A 24680-nucleotide genomic window follows, 5' to 3' on the forward strand; every position below is an offset into this window, starting at 1 on the left:
AAAACCTATATTCAGTTTCAACGTATACACACAGCGAAACTCAGTGGATTTGACTACTCAGCATGAAAAGGTTTGATAACATCAGTTCAGTTTTTCTATGACCTCACTGTTCAAAGCTCAGGGTTTGTGTGTGTGTGTGTGTGTGTGTGTGTGTGTGTGTGTGTGTGTGTGTGTGTGTGTGTGTGTGTGTGTGTGTGTGTGTGTGTGTGTGTGTGTGTGTGTGTGTGTGTGTGTGTGTGTGTGTGTGTGTGTGTGTGTGTGTGTGTGTGTGTGTGTGTGTGTGTGTGTGTGTGTGTGTGTGTGTGTGTGTGTGTGTGTCAGTGTGTCAGCCCCAGAGGTATAATCTTTTCCCCTTGTATTCCCGCTGTGCTTCTCTCTCTCCCAGATCTTAGCCTGTACCCCCTACTGGGACAATGAGTTTGTGTGTGTCTGTGTGTGTGTGTCCTCCCAGTGTGTGCATGTGTCAGATACCCAGGAGACAAACACCCCATGGGAACTCTGACACACACATGCCTGAAGGCCCCCAGGAGAGTGAAAAAGCAGAAGACAAAGAGACGGATTAATCAAAGAGAAAACGTTGTTTAGAATAAAATCCACTCACCTTATGTCGGTATTTTCACAAACCGTTCAGGTTAAATGCTGGATAGCTTTTGTTTGTATTAAAGTTTATGAGTAGTACTGTAGAAGAAGAAAAAGTAGCAGGCTTTTCCGGAGAAACCAATAAAGGGAGACAGAAAAAAAGAGTGCCATGAAGAGAGAACAGATGAAGCGAAATTAACAATTTCTCAGAGCTAATTGGATTAATAAGAAAGCAAAATTAATGTGGGATGATCTGCTGTGTGAGTGTTCGTGTGTGCGTGTCTATGTGAAGCAGTTGTTGGGCCTAAAGCGCGAAAATATAGAGAAAGAAATAAAGACAGATTTAGACGGACACAGAGAGGGAGAGACAGATTTGGAGAAACGAGAAAGACAAAAAGAGGAGAAGAAGAAAGCCAGGGAAACGTTCCTCCTCTCTGTCCTGGTCTGAAACTAATTGGTCCAGGATTAAAGAAGATTATATATTAAAAAAAATCAGAAAAATTATACAAAGCCCTCCACAGGTCTGGTTTCCATGGAGATAGTCCGCTGTGCAACAGTGCAACAGCAACAGGAAGAGAAAAGCTAAACCAGTTGCTGCTCTGATTACCAGAAAAAGACACAGTTTTAAACCAGTTTTAAACAAAACAGTGAAGCCCATTATCGCGCCATACAGGTAGTGAGACAGTTTTCACTTCGACACTTTTTATTCTCATGGAAAATTATGTCTTGTCTGTTATGGGTCAAATAGAATACATTTAACATGTTAAATAGTGACATCCACATGATCAGAGAAACATTAGCTCTGCAGCAAAACATTTGTTGCATTACATCTTGCCTTGTTACCTTGTGACCTTTTCCATTGAGATGAAGGGAAACATAATTTTTCAGGATCAGACATAGGGTGTAACTATTTTGACTGTTGACTGCAGCCTCAGACAGTATTTACAATAAATAAAGCATAAGTTTAGTGTTTTTAGAGGAAGTGCTGCCATCAAATGGAGTTTAATTGGTTGCATTAATCATTAAAACAGTCAGCAGAGGTTTCTTTTTCTCAAGCCACTGCACATGGCAGCAGACAACACACCAACAACCCCTTATGATATTGAATATAAGAAGTCTTTGGCATTTAAAAACTGTTGATGTCTTCATAACTATGTTGAAATGCAAAAAAGTGAGAGAGTACGAAGAGGACAGGAGAGAAAACAGAAAGCTCCTGAGGCGTCACACAGTCTGAACAAGAACACTTCTTCAAAATGTTAAACTTTAATTACTCGCCGAGACATCTTCCTGTTTCAACATCCGACCAAACACCTGCTGTTAATTAAAAACAGGCTTCTACCTTTCTAAAAGCAGCTGATACTCTCTGATAATAGTTGCTGTGTATGGATATCAGTTAAAACAGTCACAAGTGCTGCTGCAGGCTTCAGTATATTTCAGTGCTTGAACAAAGGCTTTACAACGTGTCAGCTGTTGTTTTTTCTCTGTGTGTCACGCTGCTGGTTTGTCTGTGAAATGTACTCGACTCTGCAGCAGGAAGCTTTCCTCTCCGTCAGTCTTACAGGCTGGGAGACGAGCTGACAGATCAGTCTTCCCATTCCATCATCGCCTCTGAAATATATTCTACCATCTTCAGGGTTTTGATCACAGACACGTACCTGTAGCATCTGCCAACTGACTTAGGAATCATGACCCATTTCCTGTTGTATTCTATTTCATCAGTTTGGTGGAAAGGATTTGGTTTGTTGGGGTCTTCGTTACAATGGCCTCAAGAGCTCAATACACCACATGTTCAAGTCCAGTAGGGGCAGTATGTTTTTATGAGTTTGTCCTGTTTTGTTGTGGCTAGTACATGTGCGAGAGGACAGGTGCCACATACTTGTTATTGCATTCCATGTTTATTAATCTTTGTTATGTTATAATAACGTTACCAAAAGATTACTGATTTCACCCGACACTCAAACTCGTTATAGTCTCGTTGCCCAGTTATTCACAGACACACACACACCCGGACACACACACTGGACACACCGGACACACACCGGACACACACACACACACGCACACACACACACACACACACACACACACACACACACACACACACACACACCTGGTATTTCCCTTCCCGTGCTCGGCCAGATGTTATCATTGAGATTTTGATGTAAAATCAAGTGTGAGAAATGTTTTTAATTATCGAGCCACCTGGACAGGGTTGTTGCAAGCAGACACACACACACACACACACACACACATTTATATATTTTGCATAAAATAGCATCACTCGCTATGATGCATTTTGATTGTCTTGGAATAATTCCCTGTAACCCTCAACTTTGTACATTTAAAAAACATCTAGAGTTCTCTGGCAAGAATAAATGTTCTCACCCAATCTTGTTTTGTGACATCCAAATGATAGAATTACACCAACACACACAAACGCAAACACACATTGACATACAGTACACACACTCATTGTTTCAGGTAACAGATGTTGTCCTTCTTTTGATTAAAGTCAACAAATTAAGACATTGTACTCACTCACTGCTGCAGAAAAAACACATTATTCTATAATGGGCTGTGGGGGAATACTGCAGGTTGTTTATAATCTCAATGCGATCTTAATTATTATTCAAGGGCGGCAGCAGACATTCATTCATGGTCTTTGATGATCTTCTTCAGACTGTTTCCTATTGTTGAGTCATTGCTATTATGAGAGCTTTTGAAAATCATAGTTTTGCATCCAGCCATCCATCACACATGGAGTGTTTCAGGCCACTGAGCCACAAAGAGCATCATGTTGTCGACCCCTCTCTCTGCTGGATGTGTTTCCCCTGGTCTATCCATCTTTCACAGTCTTGCTACACACTGTGCTGTCTTAGACGAATAAAAAACAATAAACTGCTTAATGCTGCATCAATGTTTGCACAGCAGCCTTGAATTTTCAAACTAAAATTGTGTGTGCACCTGTGGAACACATTTTAAGAAAAAGACAACTTGTTTTCTTTCAAGGTAATTACTTCAGGAAAATAAGAGAGTCCTTGTCAAGGGTGCATCGAAAAGCTTTCGGAATATTCTTGAGTCAAAATACCAAATCTAAATGCGAACAACTGATAAACTCTTTTTAAAGGGGGCCTTCTTAAAAAGTAAGACCTTCACAAATGCTAATATAAAGTTAAAATAATTTCAAAAGAATAAAAGAAGACAAAGTAAAAAAGAAATTGCAGCAGTAGAATCAAGATGAATGGCAATAATTATAAACAAAGTGATAAAGTATAAATTATATAGTAATGGTTAAAGAAATAAGACGTTCAAAATGTGTTATAGTCAAACCATTGTTTATGAGATAGAGATATTTGCAGTGTATTAATGTAGAAAAATAAATCGTTGGCAAAGTATTTCAAAAACATTGTTTTTATTAAGACGTTAAGTGCTTAATAATGTTCAGCAGTGGTAATACAAATACACCCTACATGAAATAATCCACATACTGAAATCACGTGACTGTATTTGTTCTTCTTCCTTCTCATTTCTTAACCGAAAAAGTCCTTGAACTTCTGAAACGCACTTTTCTCTTGGCCATTACAGAGTTTTGACTGACAGCAGTCGAATTCGAAGTCAGCGAGGGCGTATCTGACGGCCAGAGTCATGAAGTCACAGTCTGCGTACGTCATACACGAGGTGTAGGTATTTTCTGAGGGGAGAGTGAGAGACAAAGCATTAGTCCTTTGTGCATTACATTCATTGTAACAGATAACAAGAAGACGAACAAACACAGCAAAGCACTATCATACTCAAAATTGTTTGTGTGTCATTAGTTTTTGTCAGATCAAATGTGTACATTTTTGCCAATTTATGCCAGGAAATGAACAGCCACAAAATACATTTAAAATGCCAGTAAAATATTAAGTATGTCCCAATACATAGTATGTCAAATTCAGCAGCATGCTCTTCTGCCCGTCCTATTGTAGCACAAGGGTCAAAGCTCAATGTGTAATGTTATGACAGAGTAATATTTTCTAAAGTAGAATATCCCAGTGTTATGTACTGTACAGTATATTGCATGCACAAGCCTGACTTTGTTATGGCAGTTGCAGCACATATTATTGGAAATAAGGAAAAGTACACAGTTAGGAACGCAGCCCATGTGTTGGAGAATAACAACAAATAAACCTTGAACCTTTGTTCAACAGAAAAGAGGTGTATTTTGGTTTCTAATTCAAAAAATATGTTTCCACACCGACCTGCATCATGACAGAAATATTATGTTTTTTTATCATTCAAATCGTAAATGTAACTTTTTACCATTGTTTCCTGAAAGTAATAATCTTGAAGATTTTCATTTATATAAATGTCTGACGATTGAGGTAACACAATGGTGAGTGAGAGCCTGCAACACTGATGAAAGTATTGCAATATGTTTCTGTGGCAAAATGTATAGACAAAATATTGTTTTGAGTTACTGCTAATGCAAACAAAAAGCCATTTCCTACTGCTACATCTTTACATTTAAAGCATTCAACCAAGAAAACGCAACTTTAAAGTGGACCTATCATGCTATATTTGAATAATATATTGTAGGGCCATACCTATCTAAAACATGTCTGTGATGGTTTTTTATCAAAATACCATGCATTTTAGCCATGCCTCATTTCGTTCTATTTGCTCTTTTTTAGCCCTGTTTTTGCAAGGGCTGATTCTGTGAGAAGTCTTCTTCGCTGCTTTTGCGGCAGACTAAAGCGCCACTTACAGGCCTGGCATATGTTCTACAGCGTCTCCAGCGCTTTTGAGCGGCAATGGCCGTGGCCCAACCCCCCATTCCACTGATAGGTGGAGAGTTGCCCATATAGGCGGAGCACCCCTTTTCTGAAGTCAGACAAATTCAAATCTGTATCAGTCTGTATCAGCTCCGTTGCAGCCCCGTTTTTAGAGATTTGGGTATGGAGGAAAGGAGAGAGGGTTGTGTTTTCTGACACTTGGTGGGTTCCCTGATACACCGGGGACACATATTCATGTATAAAAGACGTACTAAAGTGCATTTTGCATGATAGGTCCCCTTTAAATATGAAGTAGTCAAATAAATGCAAAATGACTTTCCATTCAGTTGAATTTTTGCCGGACTATTTTATGACAAAAGATTGCTTTGCTGCCTTCAGTATTTCATGACCTGTAGTTTTAATCTGTATTTTTCTGTTATGTTTTCTAATCCACCAAATATTTAACAACACTTACCACCACTGGTGAGTTTGAGGCAGCTGTCCTGTCCCTGGTTACACTCCAGTTTGGCGGCACAGCTGTTGGAGGAGCCATCAGGGCAGGAGTAACACTGGATGGAGAGGCCTGGACAAGAGAGGGATCAAAAGGATTCAGGATTTTTAGTAAAGTTTCAGGTGGAACAGTCAGTGTTTTGTGAATGTGAACTCATCTCCCATGGTCATGTTCCTGAGATAAGAAATGTTGAATCAATATTTTCGTATAACTCTTGCCAAGAAAGCGAATAATAACACATTTGACCAGATGTTAACTATCTCTTAATGTCAGATATTGGAGGTGTCAGCCAAAATGTAAGTAAATGATACTTCCTGCTAAAATTATAATAACAACTTACTGTGACGTCTCAATAACAAAGCAAATAAATCCGGGAGCTTTTATCCCTGAAAATAAAATGCTTCTGACATTTAGTTTTTCATACATTTCTAGACCTTTGTCAATAAATCAAACCAACACGTAACAACACAATTGTGCACAAAGCAAACTGCTAACCTGAGACATCATGATAAATATTATGAATACATATTTCTCACTGACTCTGCATAGTGTGAAGCACATGATGCAAGAAGAGAACATGCAAACTGCACATTGATCTGCCAAAAGATCTCCTCAGGCTGATGGTTTTCTATCTCTCTGACTTAGCCCCACTTGGCTGCGCTCTTCATGAGTAAAAGCATTAATGAAAGCAGTACTGATTCCTTCTGCAACCCTTTTTTTTCTTACCAAATCCAAACATTGCAAAGCTGACAGCGAGGCACAACACCACAGAGCTCCTCATAGTGACTGAAAAAAGTCTGGAAAAAAGCTAAAATAAGGAAAATATCACAATAGCGTTACAGCTGGATTAAGAGAAGGAAATAATTGTTGAAGTGAAAAAAGGATAATATTTGCAAAAACTCAAATAAAATATGTGAAATATGTCTTAAAATTACAAAGCAGGACAGATATAAATATGACATAACCGATACAAAATGTGTCATTTGGCAGTAATTAAACTATCTATAAACATTTTCTCCACTAATGTTGGCCTTGCAGTCAAAGAACACTTACCTCTAGATGTGAGGGAAATGACCTTCAGCTCATAGAGAAGAGGCTTTTGTAGCAGCATCGACAGGGTAAGTAAACAAAACATTTGTTTGGGTTCAAAGTCTACTGTATGTTCTGTTTTGATCCCGGCGTCAATAATAATGGCCAATAAAGTGCCCTGTCCGTATAAAACAGAGACATTTTAAATAGATTTAAGAAATGTTTTTAATGTATTTTTCTTTAGAAATGTCTACCAAGTAAGTTCATTCAATGTTTTTTATTTCAAAATGGACACAGGACTCACTCGAGGGTAAAAGGACGTTTTTAATTAAATATTACACAATCACGATTATTCAACTTGTGGAAAAATACAGAAATCTGCTCTTTAACCTATTAGGAAATAAAAGTGAGAAACAAGCAAAGAGTCAAGGGAGAAATGTAAGAAGAAAGCTTTAAAGAAGAAAGGAAAGAGAGGGAAAGTAAATGAACTGTCTTGATAGGTGAGTAGGAGTAAGAGGAACTGATGGAAAACAGAAAATAACGACATACTAAAGGAAGAAATCAAACTAAGTTTTTGGGCCACCTTTCACAAGTTGCAGCATATCGTGATAGTTTGTTGCAGATTAATGTTTAATGGGATATGGAAACATGTTGATGCAGTTTATACAAATCCACTCTGCCTGAAATGTGGAGCTACATGCTGCAAGCTGAGAAACTGTAACTGCTGCAGGGTTTGCCCTCAAAGTCAGATAATGTGTCATATCTCTGTCTATCAAAAATGGAGATGAGTCAGCACATTTCAGCTGAGATAGAGGCTTACATTAATCAGTGTAAAATGTACCGACTTTATACCAGGTTTATACAGGAGAAAAAACAACAAACAGTGGGCAGGGACAGATGGCACACTGGGTAAAAGCTGTATTAAATTACATAAAATAACAGAAGGTATTAGAGTAGAAAGCATTATTAATCTAAGAGACGTTGTTACTTTCCTAAACACTTGATATCTGCACTGTATATAGTCAAGAGACTGAGAGACTACCTATAGTTGTTCTTTGTTGGCAATAAGAAAAATATAAAATAATGGCAACTTTATTGTAAAAAAAAACTCAAATCAGAGCAGAACTAGAAAGAAGTGCTCGTCATTTGAGTGTCTTTGTTAATTAGAACAATATGTACTTATATTTCACAAGACAGGTCAACAAATGTACAGAAAGAAATCTATTTTGCAGTGTTTTAACTGTTAACGATGAAAAGTGCCAGGAGAGCAGTTTTTTTATTAAGAAATGTTCACTCCATAAAAGGACTCAACCTCCCACTGCTGTCAGCAGCGACACAGGTTTTATGTCAATAAACATTCAATCGGGACTGAAACTCTCCTCCGGGTGTTATGAGTTTTATAATCCTGAATTCACATTAAGTCTTATTTTTTCCTCCTCTCTTGCTGCACATCATTCTGCGTTTCAGAGCCCGCTGAAGGCTTGAAATCAGTGTTCAGACAAACACACACACATACACACACACACACACACACACACACACACACACACACACACACACACACACACACACACACACACACACACACACACACACAAACACTCACACACACACACACACACACACACACACAAACACACACGCACACACACAAACACACAAACACTCACACACACACACACACACACCCACACACACACACACACACACACACACACACGCACACACACACACACACACAAACACTCACACACACTCTCATATACATGCACAAGAAGCTTGAAATGAGAGTTCATGGTTCAGTTTTTCCACCCTAAGTATTTCCTTTATGGACTTGCCGCTTCTTCAATCAGTTTAAGCGTTGGTGCTTATATAACAGTAGAGATCATGTCATTGTGAATAATAGATAAGAGGATATTATAACCTGTAAAAAGGTTTAACAGAACACAACCCTTAAAAGTGGGCCTGACCTACAAGTGATAATCAATTAAAGGGAATCATTTGATGAGGGAATGCAGTCAGTGTCATGTTTAATTCAGAGAAGTTTGAAGAATAATCGCGAATCATTTTTCCCAGGGGGAAGCCCAACATTTTTTCAAAGCGGTTTAAATGTCGCCATCTGAAAGCAACGTGACTTTGCTTTGCCATTGGAGCTATTGAGGCTAATGACTGGCTGTCCTGCTGCTCATTACTTCTTGTCTGAGGCCGGGGCTAAAGGCTGGTGTAATGAGGCAAACCAGGGCTTTCATTTCTTTCTGGTGTCGGCTAAAAGTGGATTTCTTCTTTGTGCCTCTGCAGGGCTCACACTCAGCCTACATAGATGTTTACTACAAGCAAGACGGGATACTTGTTTATTTAAACGTTAGGAAAACTGTTGACACCCATTACTCGCTGTGGCATTATGTGATTACAATTGAGATTTTCTTCAACACAAAATGTAGCGAAATCATGACATTTATTAAAAGCAAAAACTCTTTGGCCACCAATATGTAAACATTTATAAGAGATCCTTAAAAGTATTAACAGCAAGTTACAGCCACATCTACAGGACATGCTTCATAGCTGAATCCAACACAACATATCTGGATCTGCTGCATGGATTTTGATGAACAAATATTCATTAATCTGCAATTTCATATAAGGATGAAGCTAATTCAATAGCGAATTAATCCAACGTTACGTTATAAATGTAAATAGTGTCACTTTGAGGACCTGTCTAGAAACAATTGCTAAGCTGTAAATGAGCAATGGCTGTGCTGGGCATAAGTTTAGCTAACAAACCAAATTCCTATTCATAGTTTTCCATAAAGAGCAAAAGCAAAACATGTATTTTGGAAAACGTAATATTAAGTATTAAACATATTAGCACTGAATACCTAACACAACGTGTTTTCTTTACCAGAGGAATAGTTTGACATATTAGGAAATGATCGCATTTTTTTTTTACCAAGAGTTCAATAGAAAGATTGATATGGATCTCATGTCTGCAGGTTACGTTAGCCATAGCTTAGCATAAATGGCAATGTGAAACAGCTAGCCTGGCTGGGAAAAAATCTATACCTTGCCAAACATTGGCTAGTGGAGAAAAAAACTGAAAACTGGTGTTTTTGTGAAAGTATCCACATTTCCTTTGGCGTCATTTTCTTCTTATTCTTTCTTGCCCCCCTTTACTTCATCTGCTGTTCCTCACATTAACTCTATTTTCATTCGCTCTCTTTTGTTTAATTTTTTTCTTTCAATCTCCCTCCATTCCTCTCTGTCATTCTCTCATTTCCCAGTCCACTGAGTTAAATATGGGAAAATCAAACCAATCAGGCCATGACATGGTTATTATTTTTAAGTACTGATTTTTCTAATTCCCTCCCTCTCTCTCTCTCTCTCCATCAATTTTTGTTCCTGTTCTTCTCTTGCTCCACCTCTTTTTAAATCCCTCTCTCTTTCTCAATCAGTATTCTGTCCATCTGCGAGGAAGAAAAACTTCAACACCGTAAGATTTAAACCCATGCATTAATAAATAATTAACATTTGACCATTTGTGTGAGTGTGTGTGTGTGTGTGTGTGTGTGTGTGTGTGTGTGTGTGTGTGTGTGTGTGTGTGTGTGTGTGTGTGTGTGTGTGTGTGTGTGTGTGTGTGTGTGTGTCTGTGCGTGTGTGTACGTGTGTGTACAGGATTCTCAGGAAAAAGCTTACTTACCATGAATTTAGACACCAAATATATGCACTTTCACAAGTGTACTCCATAAGAAACCCTAAATGAAAAGAGCATCCTTAAAAACTACATGTATTATGCTAATCATGCTCCAACTGTGCAAAGGTACTCACCTCTTTCGGGGATTGAAACACACTTTAGAGCTCTCCCTGTTGAGCTCATTTAAAGCGAGCATGGGTATTTATAATGTTCAATATCTTTTGCTGATATGTCGGACTGAATATTTGGCAAATGATGCAGAACCACAAATTTTTCCACCATTCAAAACAATGATAAGAACAATACATTATTTAATAGCTCTCCGTACAAGTTATTAATGTCTTTCTGCAGCCTATTTCAGCATCCTGTAATTTGTGTGATTAAGATTTTCTGCAAGAGACTCATTTTGCAAAAAAAAGAAATCACCCATTCCCAAGGTTATGTCATCTTTATACACCAGCATATGAGACACCAAGACAAGTAAGGACACATACTCTCAGACATTTGGATCCCAATGGGCCACAGTTTCTAACTGGCACGGTCATTTTCCGGACACTGACAATTAAGCAGTGTACCTACTCTAATAATTAGATAGGAAGAAATAGTGTCCTCATTAAGGACGTAATTAACTCAATCAATGAACGCTAAAGAGCACCAAATTACCAATTAAACCTCACATATATGTACAGTATGTGAACTGATAATGTGTGTGTGTTTGAGAGGGGGAGTGTGTGTTTTGATTAGCTCGTGGTCGGGCGTGTGAGGGTTAGCACGGTAAATGAATAAATGCATGGAGGAGAGAGAGAAAAACGCCATAGGTAGCATAATTATCTGGAATGACCTGAGTGTCCATGCATGTAGGACATACCTCTCTCTCTCTCTCTCTCTCTCTCTCTCGCTCTCTCTCTCCCCTCTCTCTCTCTCTCTCTCTCTCTCTTGTTTTATTTTCCCTTCTCATGTACTCCCTCTTTCTTTTTTGTGCTTCTGGACAGAAATACCTCAATAACTCCGTTATCCCTTCAATGTCCCTATTGTTTGAGGCAAATCCACGTCTATCGCTGACTTCATCTTACCATCTATCTGGACAAGGACAACGAAAACTTGAAGTTCAGTTATCTTACAAAATACATCGTTACTACGAGGTGAGTTTAAAAATTTGCCATTTTCCAGTGAAATAAATGCATCTGGCTTGAGACCAAAGATTAATTTGAAGATGTACAGATCTGTGCTCATTGTGTTTTATTCAGACTGCCGGTAAAAAGAACACTACCTTCAACCTTATATATAAACTATGGCCTTATCTGGTAGCTCTAAATCTTACATCTAATTGACTCAATGGATCATAAACGATGTACTTTATGAACTAAAAAGAGTGTGTCTTTGTGTGTGCATGCTTGAGTGTGTGTGTGTGGTTTACCAATATTTGGTATTTATTCCCAGAGCTCCAGGAAGCACAACGGGAGGTCTTGCTTCAATCACATGCCCCCTATGTGTGTGTGTGTGTGTGTGTGTGTGTGTGTGTGTGTGTGTGTGTGTGTGTGTGTGTGTGTGTGTGTGTGTGTGTGTGTGTGTGTGTGTGTGTGTGTGTGTGTGTGTGTGTGTGTGTGTGTGTCGTCCAGGGAACATATAACTGGATTAGCCGTCATGCTTTTATTTCTGTAATGGAAACATCAGCCTTAGAAAGAAAGTAGGGCTGAGGGAAGGCAGCGAGTGTTCAAGACAGTTGCAGTGTGTGTGTGTGTGTGTGTGTGTGTGTGTGTGTGTGTGTGTGTGTGTGTGTGTGTGTGTGTGTGTGTGTGTGTGTGTGTGTGTGTGTGTGTGTGTGTGTGTGTGTGTGTGTGTGTGTGTGTGTGTGTGTGTGTGTGTGTGTGTGTGTGTGTGTGTCCAGGATGCTCTCTGTTTTCTTCATCACTGCAAGTGGTGACTGGAAGAGAACTATTTGTTTCTTGAACCACATTTTCCAGACAAAGAACAAACACTTACACAAAACAGTATTTTTGAGAAGTAATTAAGTAACAGAAAAGAAAAAGTCAACAGTTCACCTTTTCTTATGCTTTCATGTTGTTTCTGTTTGTTCCATGAGACACAAAAGACTTGTTTTGCACTGAAGATTTTCATTGAGCAACATGTTCCTCCATTCTACAGTAACAGTTATGACTGTAATAGACTTACTATTTTGTTTGGGAAAAGTTTTTGGTTTTTTAAGGCTGTAGAATTGATTTTTTGAACATCAATTGATTTAGGAGAAGGTTTTTTTTATTAGAGAATCGACTGAAGAGAGAGATGGCAGAAAAGGAGGCGACCATCATACACTGATTCATTTATATATTTGTACTTTTATTTTAAAAGAATATATTGCAAACTTTCTGACAGATTTGAGAAAGTGTATTATTGTACAATTGTTGGTTACAGGTGTAGATTACATTTTAGGGGAAAGTTATGTAAGACACATGGAACTGTATTTAATATTTTCAATGTGCTTCCAGGTATAAAGGTTGATTCACAAGGCACCATACATTTGTATATGTAGATCCTGAATTGATTTTCCCTTTTTGATATCTTGTTCACTTCCATTATGCTGATGGGTAACATATGTTTGTTTACATCAGGTCTGATTTAATTTACAAGTTATTTTTGATATTACACTACAAAAAATTGATATACAGTGACAAAATGTGTGTGTGTGTGTGTGTGTGTGTGTGTGTGTGTGTGTGTGTGTGTGTGTGTGTGTGTGTGTGTGTGTGTGTGTGTGTGTGTGTGTGTGTGTGTGTGTGTGTGTGTGTGTGTGTGTGCGTGTCATATGATGATACAGTGTTGGACTTGATGAATGTGTATGTTGAGAACATCTACAGGTTTGCATGACAGACAATGTAACAGAGGGTGACATGTAAAAGCAGGTCACTGGACAGTGTGTGTGTGTGTGTGTGTGTGTGTGTGTGTGTGTGTGTGTGTGTGTGTGTGTGTGTGTGTGTGTGTGTGTGTGTGTGTGTGTGTGTGTGTGTGTGTGTGTGTGTGTGTGTGTGTGTGTGTGTGTGTGTGTGTGTGTGTGTGTGTGTGTGTGTGTGTGTGTGTGTGTGTGTGCAGGGGCAGATGTCTGGGGTCCCATGCCATCAGGAAGCATGTGTGTGCGTGTGTTGCTGTCTGTTCATGTGTGTGAAGTGATGTGCAGCCAATCAACTCAATATCCTCCCTTCAGTGGTTTCTAAGGCCGACGGCGAGCGACTGTTGACGTGATTTCAGTTCAGACCTGAAGCAACAGCAGAGGAAGTCACAATCTTTTACTCTTACCCGACTAGATATGAAACCAAACAATGCTATATTAATTACGGCTATGGATTTATGAGTTTGTTGAGACAGGGAAATAAACTGGTGGGTCACCCATGTGTAGGCATATAACAGAAGAAAATTAGGACAATTAACTGAATAGATACTGTTGCTTCTCATTTAGTCAAATAGCGATGAGTAATGATTCCTCTGATTTTGTTAAGCTGGTTTTTTTATTTTGTGCAATTATAAAGTTATGAAAAGTCATTATAATATATTTTATAAAAGTATGTTTTTAACATTTAACAGTAGCAGACTACATTTATAGAATAATATGCAAAAAATATGGATTTCCATTGGAAAATAATTATATTCAACAGAAGCAAAAACATCCCTTTTTTGTTTCTTAATAAACTGCTATTTATAGCTATTGAGCTGTGACACACTAAAAACAAGCAAGTGATCAGCACAACATAAAATAATTAACCTAAGCATAAAGCTAACAGCTAACATCTGTTATCAACCTAAATAATAAAATAATACATTTTGGCTGAAAATCTATTAAACGTTTTTTTATTCTGGGATTTACAGACGTTTCACGGGACAGCAGCTTCACAGAGCAACTGCACCACCTGGTGGTCAATACAGTAAAACACACACACACGCACAGTTATATAGAGGAGTTCCAAATGTCTTTATTTGGGATAATAGCGATCATAGGGACTTAATTATAATCATGAAAAGACTGTTGTCAAGGACATATTTCGATTAAGTCAGTCCATTGGCCTCGCTTCTGCAGCCCTGTACCATATAATATGACTCTTTTATTACTTTTGTATGACATAATGAGTTTATTTATTGTTATTACTGTATTCTTCAGAGCTTAAGTTTACATTGTAAGACTAAAGCAGGACTTTAGGTCTACCTTTAGTGTTAAGAGCTATTCTATGAAGTTGAGAAACATGTGATTTCTCAATGAAAACAACCCAGTGCTTAAACCCTCGTGAGTGACAATAATCTACAAACTCTATTATATGTCCTTTAGACTTTATATTTCAGTTCGTTTACTCCTCTGAAAGTATGTTTCCAGATGATTTTTCTGAAATACTTTCTAGGAAAAGGGAGAAAAGTTGTTAAATTGGTGGCATGTTTGTGAAAGATACTTTTTCAGGAATTAATAATTTCTCAATGAAAGTTATTGATTGGCAAATTTGGCAAAGTATACCACGGTTTCTATGGAATAATACCAATGGCTAATATTGTGAAAAACTAGGATACGAACCAGGTTTCTGAAATATGGATAGGTGTCAACACATAATCAGGATGCTCACGTGCATGTAGGCTACTGTACAGAACCACAGTGGAAATGTTTGACTCCTATTGGCTACAAATGACCTTCCATACATAATATGGTCATCATCAGCATAAAAGTTGTCTTGTTTTTAAAATATCTAACATTGATTAAAGATGCATCTAAAGCAGGTGAGCAAAATTATGCAAAATAAACCAATCCTGAAATCTGATTTTGTAGCCTATTCCTATCGGTGTGCAGTAGAGGCCTGCTCTCCCCTTTACAGGTGACAAAGGGTTTCAGAGAAAGGTATATGACAGAGCCATCTCAGCCAATCACAATCCAGGAGCTGTGAACTTGCAGAGGTTTCAAACTGATAACGGCTGTGAGCTGAGCTCTTTTCAGCTCAATGTGTCTGTAGAAATACATAGGGACGGAACCAGCCTCCCTGTGTCTGTTTGATTCTTTTTAATTTATCCATTAATATAACATTTGTTCCTAAGAAAGTTTAAAGATGTATTCCTCCGCGCTGCTGATACTTGCCAGTTTGGGTTGGTTTGGGTCTGTTTCTGGGTCTCCCGCCGTGGGGGAAGCGTACGCGGCCGTGCTCAGCATCGTGTCTCCCGGACAGGAGTATCTGACAGAGGAGTCCCTCGGCTCGGTCTTTAATACACTCGAGAAACGTGTGCAGTGCAGCGAAGTGTCGTGTGGAAAGGTGAGTTTTATTAGGCTTTCCTCCGCAGTCAGGTTAGAGCCAAGTGTTTGCCGCAGTGTGCAGAGAAAGGTCGAGGTCCAAGTTACTAACTGTTACTGCTTATCCACAGCCACCATGTTAATAGTTTTTAATGGATTAAAAATATAAATTATCATATTTTATTCAATTAATCGATTGAGGATTGAATAATTGTACTGGTTTTGGCTGAAGCCAAAGCCTTTAAATATCTAGATCTGTGTTTATCACAATTTAATTATTTAATTATATGTGATTTTTGTTACAGGAAGGCCTAATAGATGGATTGTGTGTGCCGTGCGCACCTGCTTTTTCGCACCTGCGATTATAAAACCTTTATCTGAGGTCACTATTTCGGATATATTTGTATCACACTTTGATGTAATTGTAATTAATACAAAATGTTGATACTGATGAGGAAGATGATAATTATAATTATGTTTGCAGTTCCTATTTCTATTTGTATTACAAATATAATGATACATTTTTAGGTTTGTCAGCACATTCAGACTTTGCCATGTAATATGGAATTGACTGAATATCGCAAATAAAATTAGAGATTTATCCTTTTATATTTCTCAGTGGTTATTATTATTTTTATTATATTTTTCTTTTGAGGCATTATGGCTCTGCTTTGTTCCAATGCAGTCATAATGTAATATTCAGCTTTCAGTCACGTTATTAGGGCAACCTTTAGACTAATAGGACCCGTATTACTTAAAAGACCTCAAATAGAGTAATACTGTGCTTTAATGTAGTAATGTAGCTTCTGCAATGTATGTGTATGAAATTACAAAATGATTCTTCTGAATGGTAGAACTAGTCCTATTTCAATTTTTAAATCTGACTAAAGGTATAAATAATATGTTTTCAAATACAAACAAAAGGATAACTCTATAAATAGGTAATTCATATTTGTACCTCTAGACCACTACTTATATAAAGGGCGTTGTTTGCAGGACACTTTATCAGTGTGAACAGGAGTGAAGTCCCTGAACTTCCTAAATGTCATCTGTAATCTGCGTGACTGATAAATGTCAACCTAATCTGGTGGCTGTTGGTGAACACAACGAACAAAGACAATGGCTTGGATTATAGCACACTGTATTTTACTAATAAAGAACTGACATCAAATGAATTTGACAACCGCTTGTTATATAGGTTACCAAGTGTTCTAAAAAGGTCATTAAAACCTTTAAGAGGTTCAGTAAAATAATAAACCCCATTTGACCTACCGTAAAAGCCTTAAATGTCATGTCAACTGTTTGACCTTGTATTTTAATAGATGTGGGTCAACCACAATCACTTAAATGTATTTTCCCCTACCTGTACTGATATTTATCAATCTTCCCCACCTACCATTACAATACAACTGAGAAAGAAAAAAAAATTGTGTGTGTGTGTTTCTCAAAGCATTGAAAAATAAATAGTTTAAGTTTTCTTTAGTTAAAATTGCAAAAGAAGCTGAAGTCTCAGAGATTTTAAGACAGATTCATTGGGACACTGTTCCTTGAAAACAACTTTTTCGACCGAAAAACCAAGATGTGATTAATCTGTATGAAAATATGTGAAAGCCTGGGAAATATATATATGAAACTGCAGTTTTTAGGTCAGGATGTATCATTGTCAGGCTACATGGTATATTGATTTATATTGTAGCCAGCTATACCTCTTGCTATCTGAAAGAGATGTGCCTTATGAAAAGCAATAAAAGCTGCTGATATCCAGGATTGTTACATTGTGGTTGAAGAATTGTGCATATATATCTCTCCAAATTAATATTTTCTTGTGTTTGGTTGAATCTTTAAGTGATATGAATAAGCTATGTAGTAGTAACATAAAGAAGTTAATCTTAAACTTTTTTCTATATGTGTTTTTTTGTTGTTCACTGAAAATAACGGACATAGCTACTTCATTCTTTCACTTACCTTCTTCTGTGTTTTTATTTGTGCGTAGTGTGATTTAACAGATGCCGTTCACCAGCTGATCAGCAATGGAACTGGAAATGCCATCAGTGTGTCTCAGTTCACTGATGTGGCTGCCGGGTGTGTGCTCTACCTCTCCTCCCCCGGCCTGGTGTGCAGCGCGGTGAGGCAGGGGAGGTGGGGAGAGGAGGCCGAACGTTTCCTTCATGAACTCACCCATCAGGAGCACCAGCATGGAGACAGCGGGCCTGACCAGGAACATCAACACGAGCACATAGACGTTCATGCATTAAAGGTGCTGCTTCAAAAGCTTCATCACCAATATGTGCCCATGGAGAGTGAGGTAAACATACAACAAAGTATTTAAAAGTCTACTATATTCATTATATTGTATTGTAAATAATATTAGTACTGGTTTATTATCGCCGTCTAATCTTTTGCTCCTAACAAGATTATAAACACAACAGCAAAGACTACTCAACAATTACTGTCAAACCCTTGAGGTGACCCTGACCTGGACTTACTCAAGACTTCACTTACGCAACTATTAAAGAAGGATATATTACTCTAGATAAATGACTTATCTCAGCTCTGTTTTGAGGTGATGCCTGAGGACATGCTTGCCGATTAAACGTCACAAGCAAAAAAGGTTGGGGACAAGTGAATAAACGTAACAGCTTTACATGGTTTACAGGAACTGAAGACCATAATTAACTTTTTCTTTTAAACTAGAGAGACAGTTTTAAAAATACCTTGCTTTCTAAAAAATGTCATTCATTCAAAGAGGAACATCATCTCAGTTGTTTTTTATCTTCAAGGGAGTGTTATAGTGAGTTCATGGCAGCATTTATCACTCGACATATCTTATCATACCGGGTGATGCAGTACACCGACTAGGCTTTGCCCTGTACTCAGCCACATCACTGTAGCAACTGTCAGCATGATGGTTGGTTACTGCTGTATTATATAAACTGAAAATGTAATGCTAGAAATGATACGAGAAACGTTGTAAAATAACTCTGTTAAGCTGTTTAAGTTATAACTTACAGCTTAAGGTAACATCATTGAAAGATCTCATTAAAATCAGTGATTCAAATCTCTTTTGTTGTTTCCATACCTTCTTTCTTTGTCTCCCGTATAATTATGGTAACCAGAGGTGTGTGACGGCCAGTGATATCATGACAGAGGTCAGTGCATCCCCAGCAGAGAAGGGACAGGAAGTGGGGGCAGTTTTGGGTCGCGTCCTGTACCACGCCTTGAGAGGTCACTGCTTCATCAGCCGGGCCCTGCCTGAGGAGAGCTTCTTCATGGATGACATCATGGAACGCCTGGGGTCGGAGAACTTCACTGTCGAGGGTAAAGGTCCTTCAGAAACACAGAAACACATTCAGGTCCACATATAGTGATAGAAAAACACATACACTGTAAATAGAGCTTTAAATAAAGATTTATTTTATGTTTTTAGAAGTTCTTTTAAGGGTTTCCGCAATTTAAGCTTAAAGCATATTACCGTTATATTGTCTTGAATTCAATTTCATAGGTCTTTTAATCTACTGTGGAATTAACAGTAGATAATAAAGAAGGTCAATACAAATAAAGGTTTGCCTCTTTAATATAACATCTAAGAATCATTTCTGTCATATATTACTACTATATTATTTGAGCAATAAATGCATGTAATTCAAGTAACTTTAGCACTTATTTTCCTGTTTATATTTCAGTATTTCAGTATGACTGCAAAATAACAATACCGCTTTATGCTGTCTTAGGAAGTCTGAAAATGTAGTTATTGAATCATGCAGGAACTCTGATTTTGTCTTTGGATTTGTATCTAGTGATTTAATTTCTGTTCATGAGCACACATCATGGTTATTTTCTTGATAACATTAGGGAAAGTCTTTTTCTCAAAGCCATTTTAATTCTTGAGATGTTTTGCTGCAATGTGTATTGTGTTTGTGATGTGTAGATTTGGAGGCTCTCATGAAGAGTCTGAAACTCGGACCTGACAACCAACATCAGCACGAACACGGACACACAGACTCACATGCTGATCACGATCATAGCGGTTTCAGACGGACGAGGAAGAGCGGACATACACGTCACGAGGGCCATGCAGGAAACACCATCTGGGATAAGGTAAATATACCAATGTACTGAAAAAAAAATGTTTAGGAGAATGATCAGCCAAACTTACAACATAGCTGATTTTATATGCATTTGATATGAGCAAATGTCATTGTTTTCATTCATAATTGCAGATGATTCATGGTAAAGTAAATGTTGTGGACACATGCATCATGTTAGAGCTAACACTACAGTTTATCTTAACCCTTTGTGTCTCAATGTTTCTCCAGCTGTGTCTCTCAGCTGAAGAGCTGGTCTTGATCCACAGCCTGGCAGAGAACAGCTCTGCCCCCCCCGGTCTGGGTCAGACCGGCCTGGCTCGGCTCAGCCCTGCACTGGTCCAGCAGATCCTGAGCGGAGCCTGTGCAGAGGTCACTGACCCTCTGACACATGATGAGCTCACCGTGACTGAGAGTGAGTGTGCATGTTCTCAAAAACCAACAGGGATCTTGCTTTCATCTGTAATTTAAAAAACTTAGAAAAAACAAGAATAAAGTCGCACTTCAAAGTATTCTCAGGTTGTTACAGTATTGCGTAAGCATGCAAGGCGAATTAATTTATAAATCCCGTTTCTTACCCAAAGGTGACTCAAGGTGATTTACAGATTAGACTGGAACAATGGATACAATACAATAAAAGAAAACAAGCATGAAACAATAAAAACAATAAAACAAACTAACAAATGCATTTGATTTATGCAATCTTTAATGATTCTGATCTACAAGCTTCTTAATAATCTAAAATAATAAACCTTATTAGTTTTTGTTTCCTGATTGCTTTAACGAAGGCTGATTTTACATGAATTTTCCCCAAATATACATAAGGTGTCTGGTAGTACTTCCAACTATAAGGTATTTCCCTTTTTGACATGTTGTTAACTCACCTCCATCCCCCTTTTGTATTCTCGCTTACTCCTGCAGGGTACCTGTATGCCACCCTTGCTAATGTGGTGATAACGCTGACGTCCATGTTTGGCATCGTGCTCCTGCTGTGCACCTCGTGCACCAGCATGTTCCAGCTGTGTATCCAGTTCTGCATCAGCCTCGCTGTGGGTTCACTGACCGGAGACGCCTTACTGCATCTGCTACCCATGGTGAGCAAGAAAAAACCTTTATAAGACAATCAGGTCTTCCGTTTTGGTGATTTTCATGCAGTATATATTCATTTTGACTTATTCTTGTGGTTTGTGTGTCCAGTTCCTAGGTCTACACGTGCATTCACACAACGCCAGCAGCCACGAAGAAATGCCGGACTACATTTACAAGATGTTGGTATTGATTGGCGGGATCTACTACTTTTATCTGATGGAAACAATCTTCTCTCTGGTGGCATATAAAGATAATCATCATCATCATCAACATCATCATGGGGTAAGAGAATAAAATAATAAAACACAGAATAAGCATGATGGGAATATAAATATGGACCCGCCATTCTTGATTTTCATTAGATTCAAATGTTGTGACTTTTCCAAAATGTCTTATAAAAAGATGGAACCTACTGGGAGCTTATCTTTTGTTTGAACTTCTAGATTTCTGGAGAAAAATTGTCCCAAATGAGCCATGGAAAAATGGACTTGTAATATAAAAATAAAAACCAGATGTCTTGCATTTATTCCTTACATTTGTTTGGCTTCGTTTTCTCAAGTTGAGTTTCACATCTTGTTCCTGCCTCACAAAATATCCTGTTCCTCACTTTCTCAAGTCCTTTTTTCCTTTCCCTCTAAACTTCCTTCAAGCTAACTCAAACCGTTATTTTGTCTCTCTCTCTCTTTTAGGAAGAATCAGAGCCTCATCACTGTGACCATGGCATCGTTTTAGAAATGTATCAACAAGATAGGAAACAAAAGGAAAAGTCAGAGTCAGCATCAAAACTAGACCTGGTAAGAAACATACATTAACGCTTGGAGTTTAAACGTGGAGCACAAATATTCAAAAGCAAGGGAAAATGCTATTTCTTAAAATGCTGAGAGCTGTGTGAGGAAACCCTGAGCTAATACTATGTAACTAATACATCACTAACAGGACTTGTTAGTGTTTAATGTAACATGTGCATTTCAGGTTAGCTTTGAAGAACATGAGAAATCTCATTCCCATCAGAAAGAGCGCACCAGAGGTGAGTTATCTCCAACACAAAAACATGGCATCATCAAGTTGTGATTATAGTGCTGATCATGGAGTCTACCACTAACCATTACACCGTCTGCCTCCACAGAGCAGCGTCTGCTTCCCTACATGATAACTATTGGTGACGGGATCCACAACTTCGCAGACGGCTTAGCGATGGGTGCAGCTTTCTCCCTGTCATGGAAGTCTGGTCTGGCCACGTCAATCGCTGTTCTCTGCCATGAACTACCTCATGAACTGGGTAAAGAACACACAGAGACTACATCAGCCTGTTGCTCTTGTTGTGTTCCAAACACATATTGAAACTGCCGTCTGTCTCGCCTTAAGCGATTGTGTTTTTCAGTCCGTTTTTAAGGTCTGTTGTTGCGCCATATGGACATTTTAGAATACCAATGTTGGCAATGCAGATACCAATGCAGATGTTTTTCTGTTTATTTTCTATTAATTAATCCTATTTGTGTATCAGGGAAACAACTGTCTTCATCACAAACATTGAATGAGCACAAATTCCCAAAAATAGCTTTTGTCTGCTGTACAAACTCAATAAGAACATTTTAAGTACCAACAGTCAGAAGTTAGACTTTCACGTTGTCCATCATATACTATTTATGTTTGTTTTGTCATTGCCGTCACATTTGTGTAATTTTTATTCCTTCGTGATCTTCTTCTATGAAAGATTCAATACTAAAATAAACTTTACTAACTTTCTCTACAGGTGATTTTGCCATTCTGCTCCACAGTGGTGTGTCTGTGCGCAAGGCTCTGCTCTTAAACGTCGGCAGCGCCATGACCTCGTTCGTGGGTCTGTACATCGCTCTGTCTGTAGCCACCGACCTCGCCACCAAGCAGTGGATCGCTGCCATCACTGCAGGGCTCTTTCTGTATGTGGGGCTGGCTGACATGGTGAGTACTTGTCTTTCAGGACAACATTTACTGTAGCTGGAATCACAATAGAAACTGAAATCTCTCCTCTTTCTCCTTCTAGCTGCCCACCATGGTCCACATCAGCAACAAGAGACCCTGGCTGATGTTCCTGCTGCAGAACGTCGGCCTGCTGAGCGGGTGGGGTATGCTGTTGCTGCTGTCCGTTTATGAGGAGAGAATCAGCTTCTAAAACCAGTCAAGAATCCCATGGTCTCACACGGCAAATGTCATTGTTATAATTGATGCAGATTGGAAAAACAACTTTCACAGTAACATGATATTGTTTATGGCCCTTATTCATACAAAGGCTTAAAGCTGGCCCTTGTTTCCACCCAAAAAAGGATCATAATAATACATGTTATTTATATAGCGCTTTTCCTGGTGCTCAAAGCACTTAATAAAGGACCTTGCAGATGGGAAACTAATCATTCAATGTGTTTGAAATTGGCTATTGCCTTAAAGACTTAAAGATACAATATGTAGCAATTGGCGGTCTGCCCGAAGTTGTCATAAATTGACACATATTTTTACAATAAACTTTTGTGATTTTGGTGGTTTTAACTACGGTACACTTTTTCATCAGATAAGATGAGGTAAGATAAGACTCTATTTATAACGATGGACATGTTTGATGATGGGTGATCTGGATTTTACATTAGCCTTAAGCTTGTAGCGTCTCCTCCATGTGTTCACTGATTTTGGAAGTGAAAATGATTTATTTTCTGTTTTTACCAGTTTCACTGGTTAGCCAACATTTCTGCCATATGTTCCCCATTTTGGCTCCTCCCTTAGACTATGTATGTGCATTCACCAAATGGCTGCTCTAACCTGAATGTTTAACACTTATCGAACTACACCCAGAAACCAGAACGCTTCCAATACCAAATATCTTGTCCAGCTGCCTGCAGACTTGTACTGTTTTTTGAGATTTTAATAAAGTAAAATGTACAAATGTGTTAATATATATTATTACATACAATATGGTATATTTCTTTTTTTTAAGCTTAGTTTGGAAAATTAAAACTCTTTCAAAACCCAATTATGTAATTTCTGTGAGACCTGTCAATCAACATGAATTAACTCTATCAGGGGTTTAAGCTTTTGTTCCATCTGTTGAATTTTATCTACTTTTTCAATCTTTCTGTTTGGATTTTCTCTTTATCCGTGTCTTTTAATCTCCTCAACCTGCAGGTAAGTGAGTGTCTCCTTTAGTGACAGAGTCCGCTGACAACTCAGCTCACACAGACATATTATTAACATGCATACTGTAAATGTAACCATGTATGACAAGCGTCTCACTTCCTAAGACAAAATGACCCATTTAATGACAACATTTAGGTTGTGTACTGATCCTTTAAGGATGTGCTGTAAAAAACCAAATTGCATATTACAGCACGAAGCTGCTGACAGAGGAAACATGGATTTCCCTTATGTCAGCAACAAAAAGCAACAATAATTTTCAACTTTCATTTTTAGAGGTTTTACGAGCCCCTGGAGTCCTTTAACTTACCCTCCCAACAAAACACTTGATAATCACCTCTACAACTAGCCCTTTGAGCTTCTCGCACTTTATACTGCATAAAACATCTTTAACAGTGGCATTGGTAGACACAAGCAGACTTTACAGACCGAAAAAGTCTAATTTGAGACAGACTTTTAATGTTGGATTATGCTGCCTCTCTGGATTTATGTAGTTTATAAACTTCTTAAATAAGTTTTGGATGCAGTGACATAA

The 24680-nt window shown here is 38.3% G+C and overlaps 2 protein-coding genes across 2 annotated transcripts; one reads left to right on the top strand and one right to left on the bottom strand.

Moving 5' to 3' along the window:
* Window positions 1–3974: 3974 nt before the first annotated feature.
* Window positions 3975–6728, bottom strand: LOC307022417 (CD59 glycoprotein-like). Its single transcript, XM_079655230.1, has 3 exons — window positions 6571–6728; window positions 5809–5916; window positions 3975–4270 (listed from the first exon to the last, which is right to left on the bottom strand). The coding sequence occupies exons 1-3, from the start codon at window positions 6623–6625 to the stop codon at window positions 4110–4112; spliced, it is 324 nt and encodes a 107-aa protein (XP_079511356.1). The 5' UTR covers window positions 6626–6728; the 3' UTR covers window positions 3975–4109.
* An 8594-nt stretch (window positions 6729–15322) lies between these two features.
* slc39a4 (solute carrier family 39 member 4) lies at window positions 15323–23901 on the top strand. The gene is made up of 12 exons (XM_079655743.1): window positions 15323–15831; window positions 17803–18114; window positions 18926–19127; window positions 19738–19907; window positions 20126–20309; window positions 20816–20988; window positions 21092–21265; window positions 21673–21777; window positions 21956–22010; window positions 22110–22262; window positions 22737–22924; window positions 23007–23901. Exons 1-12 carry the CDS (start codon window positions 15631–15633, stop codon window positions 23133–23135), a joined length of 2046 nt encoding a protein of 681 aa, XP_079511869.1. The 5' UTR covers window positions 15323–15630; the 3' UTR covers window positions 23136–23901.
* The last annotated feature ends 779 nt before the right edge of the window (window positions 23902–24680 follow it).

This window comes from Notothenia rossii (genome assembly GCF_949606895.1).
Source record: "Notothenia rossii genome assembly, chromosome: 10".
Classification (NCBI taxonomy): Eukaryota; Metazoa; Chordata; class Actinopteri; order Perciformes; family Nototheniidae; genus Notothenia; species Notothenia rossii.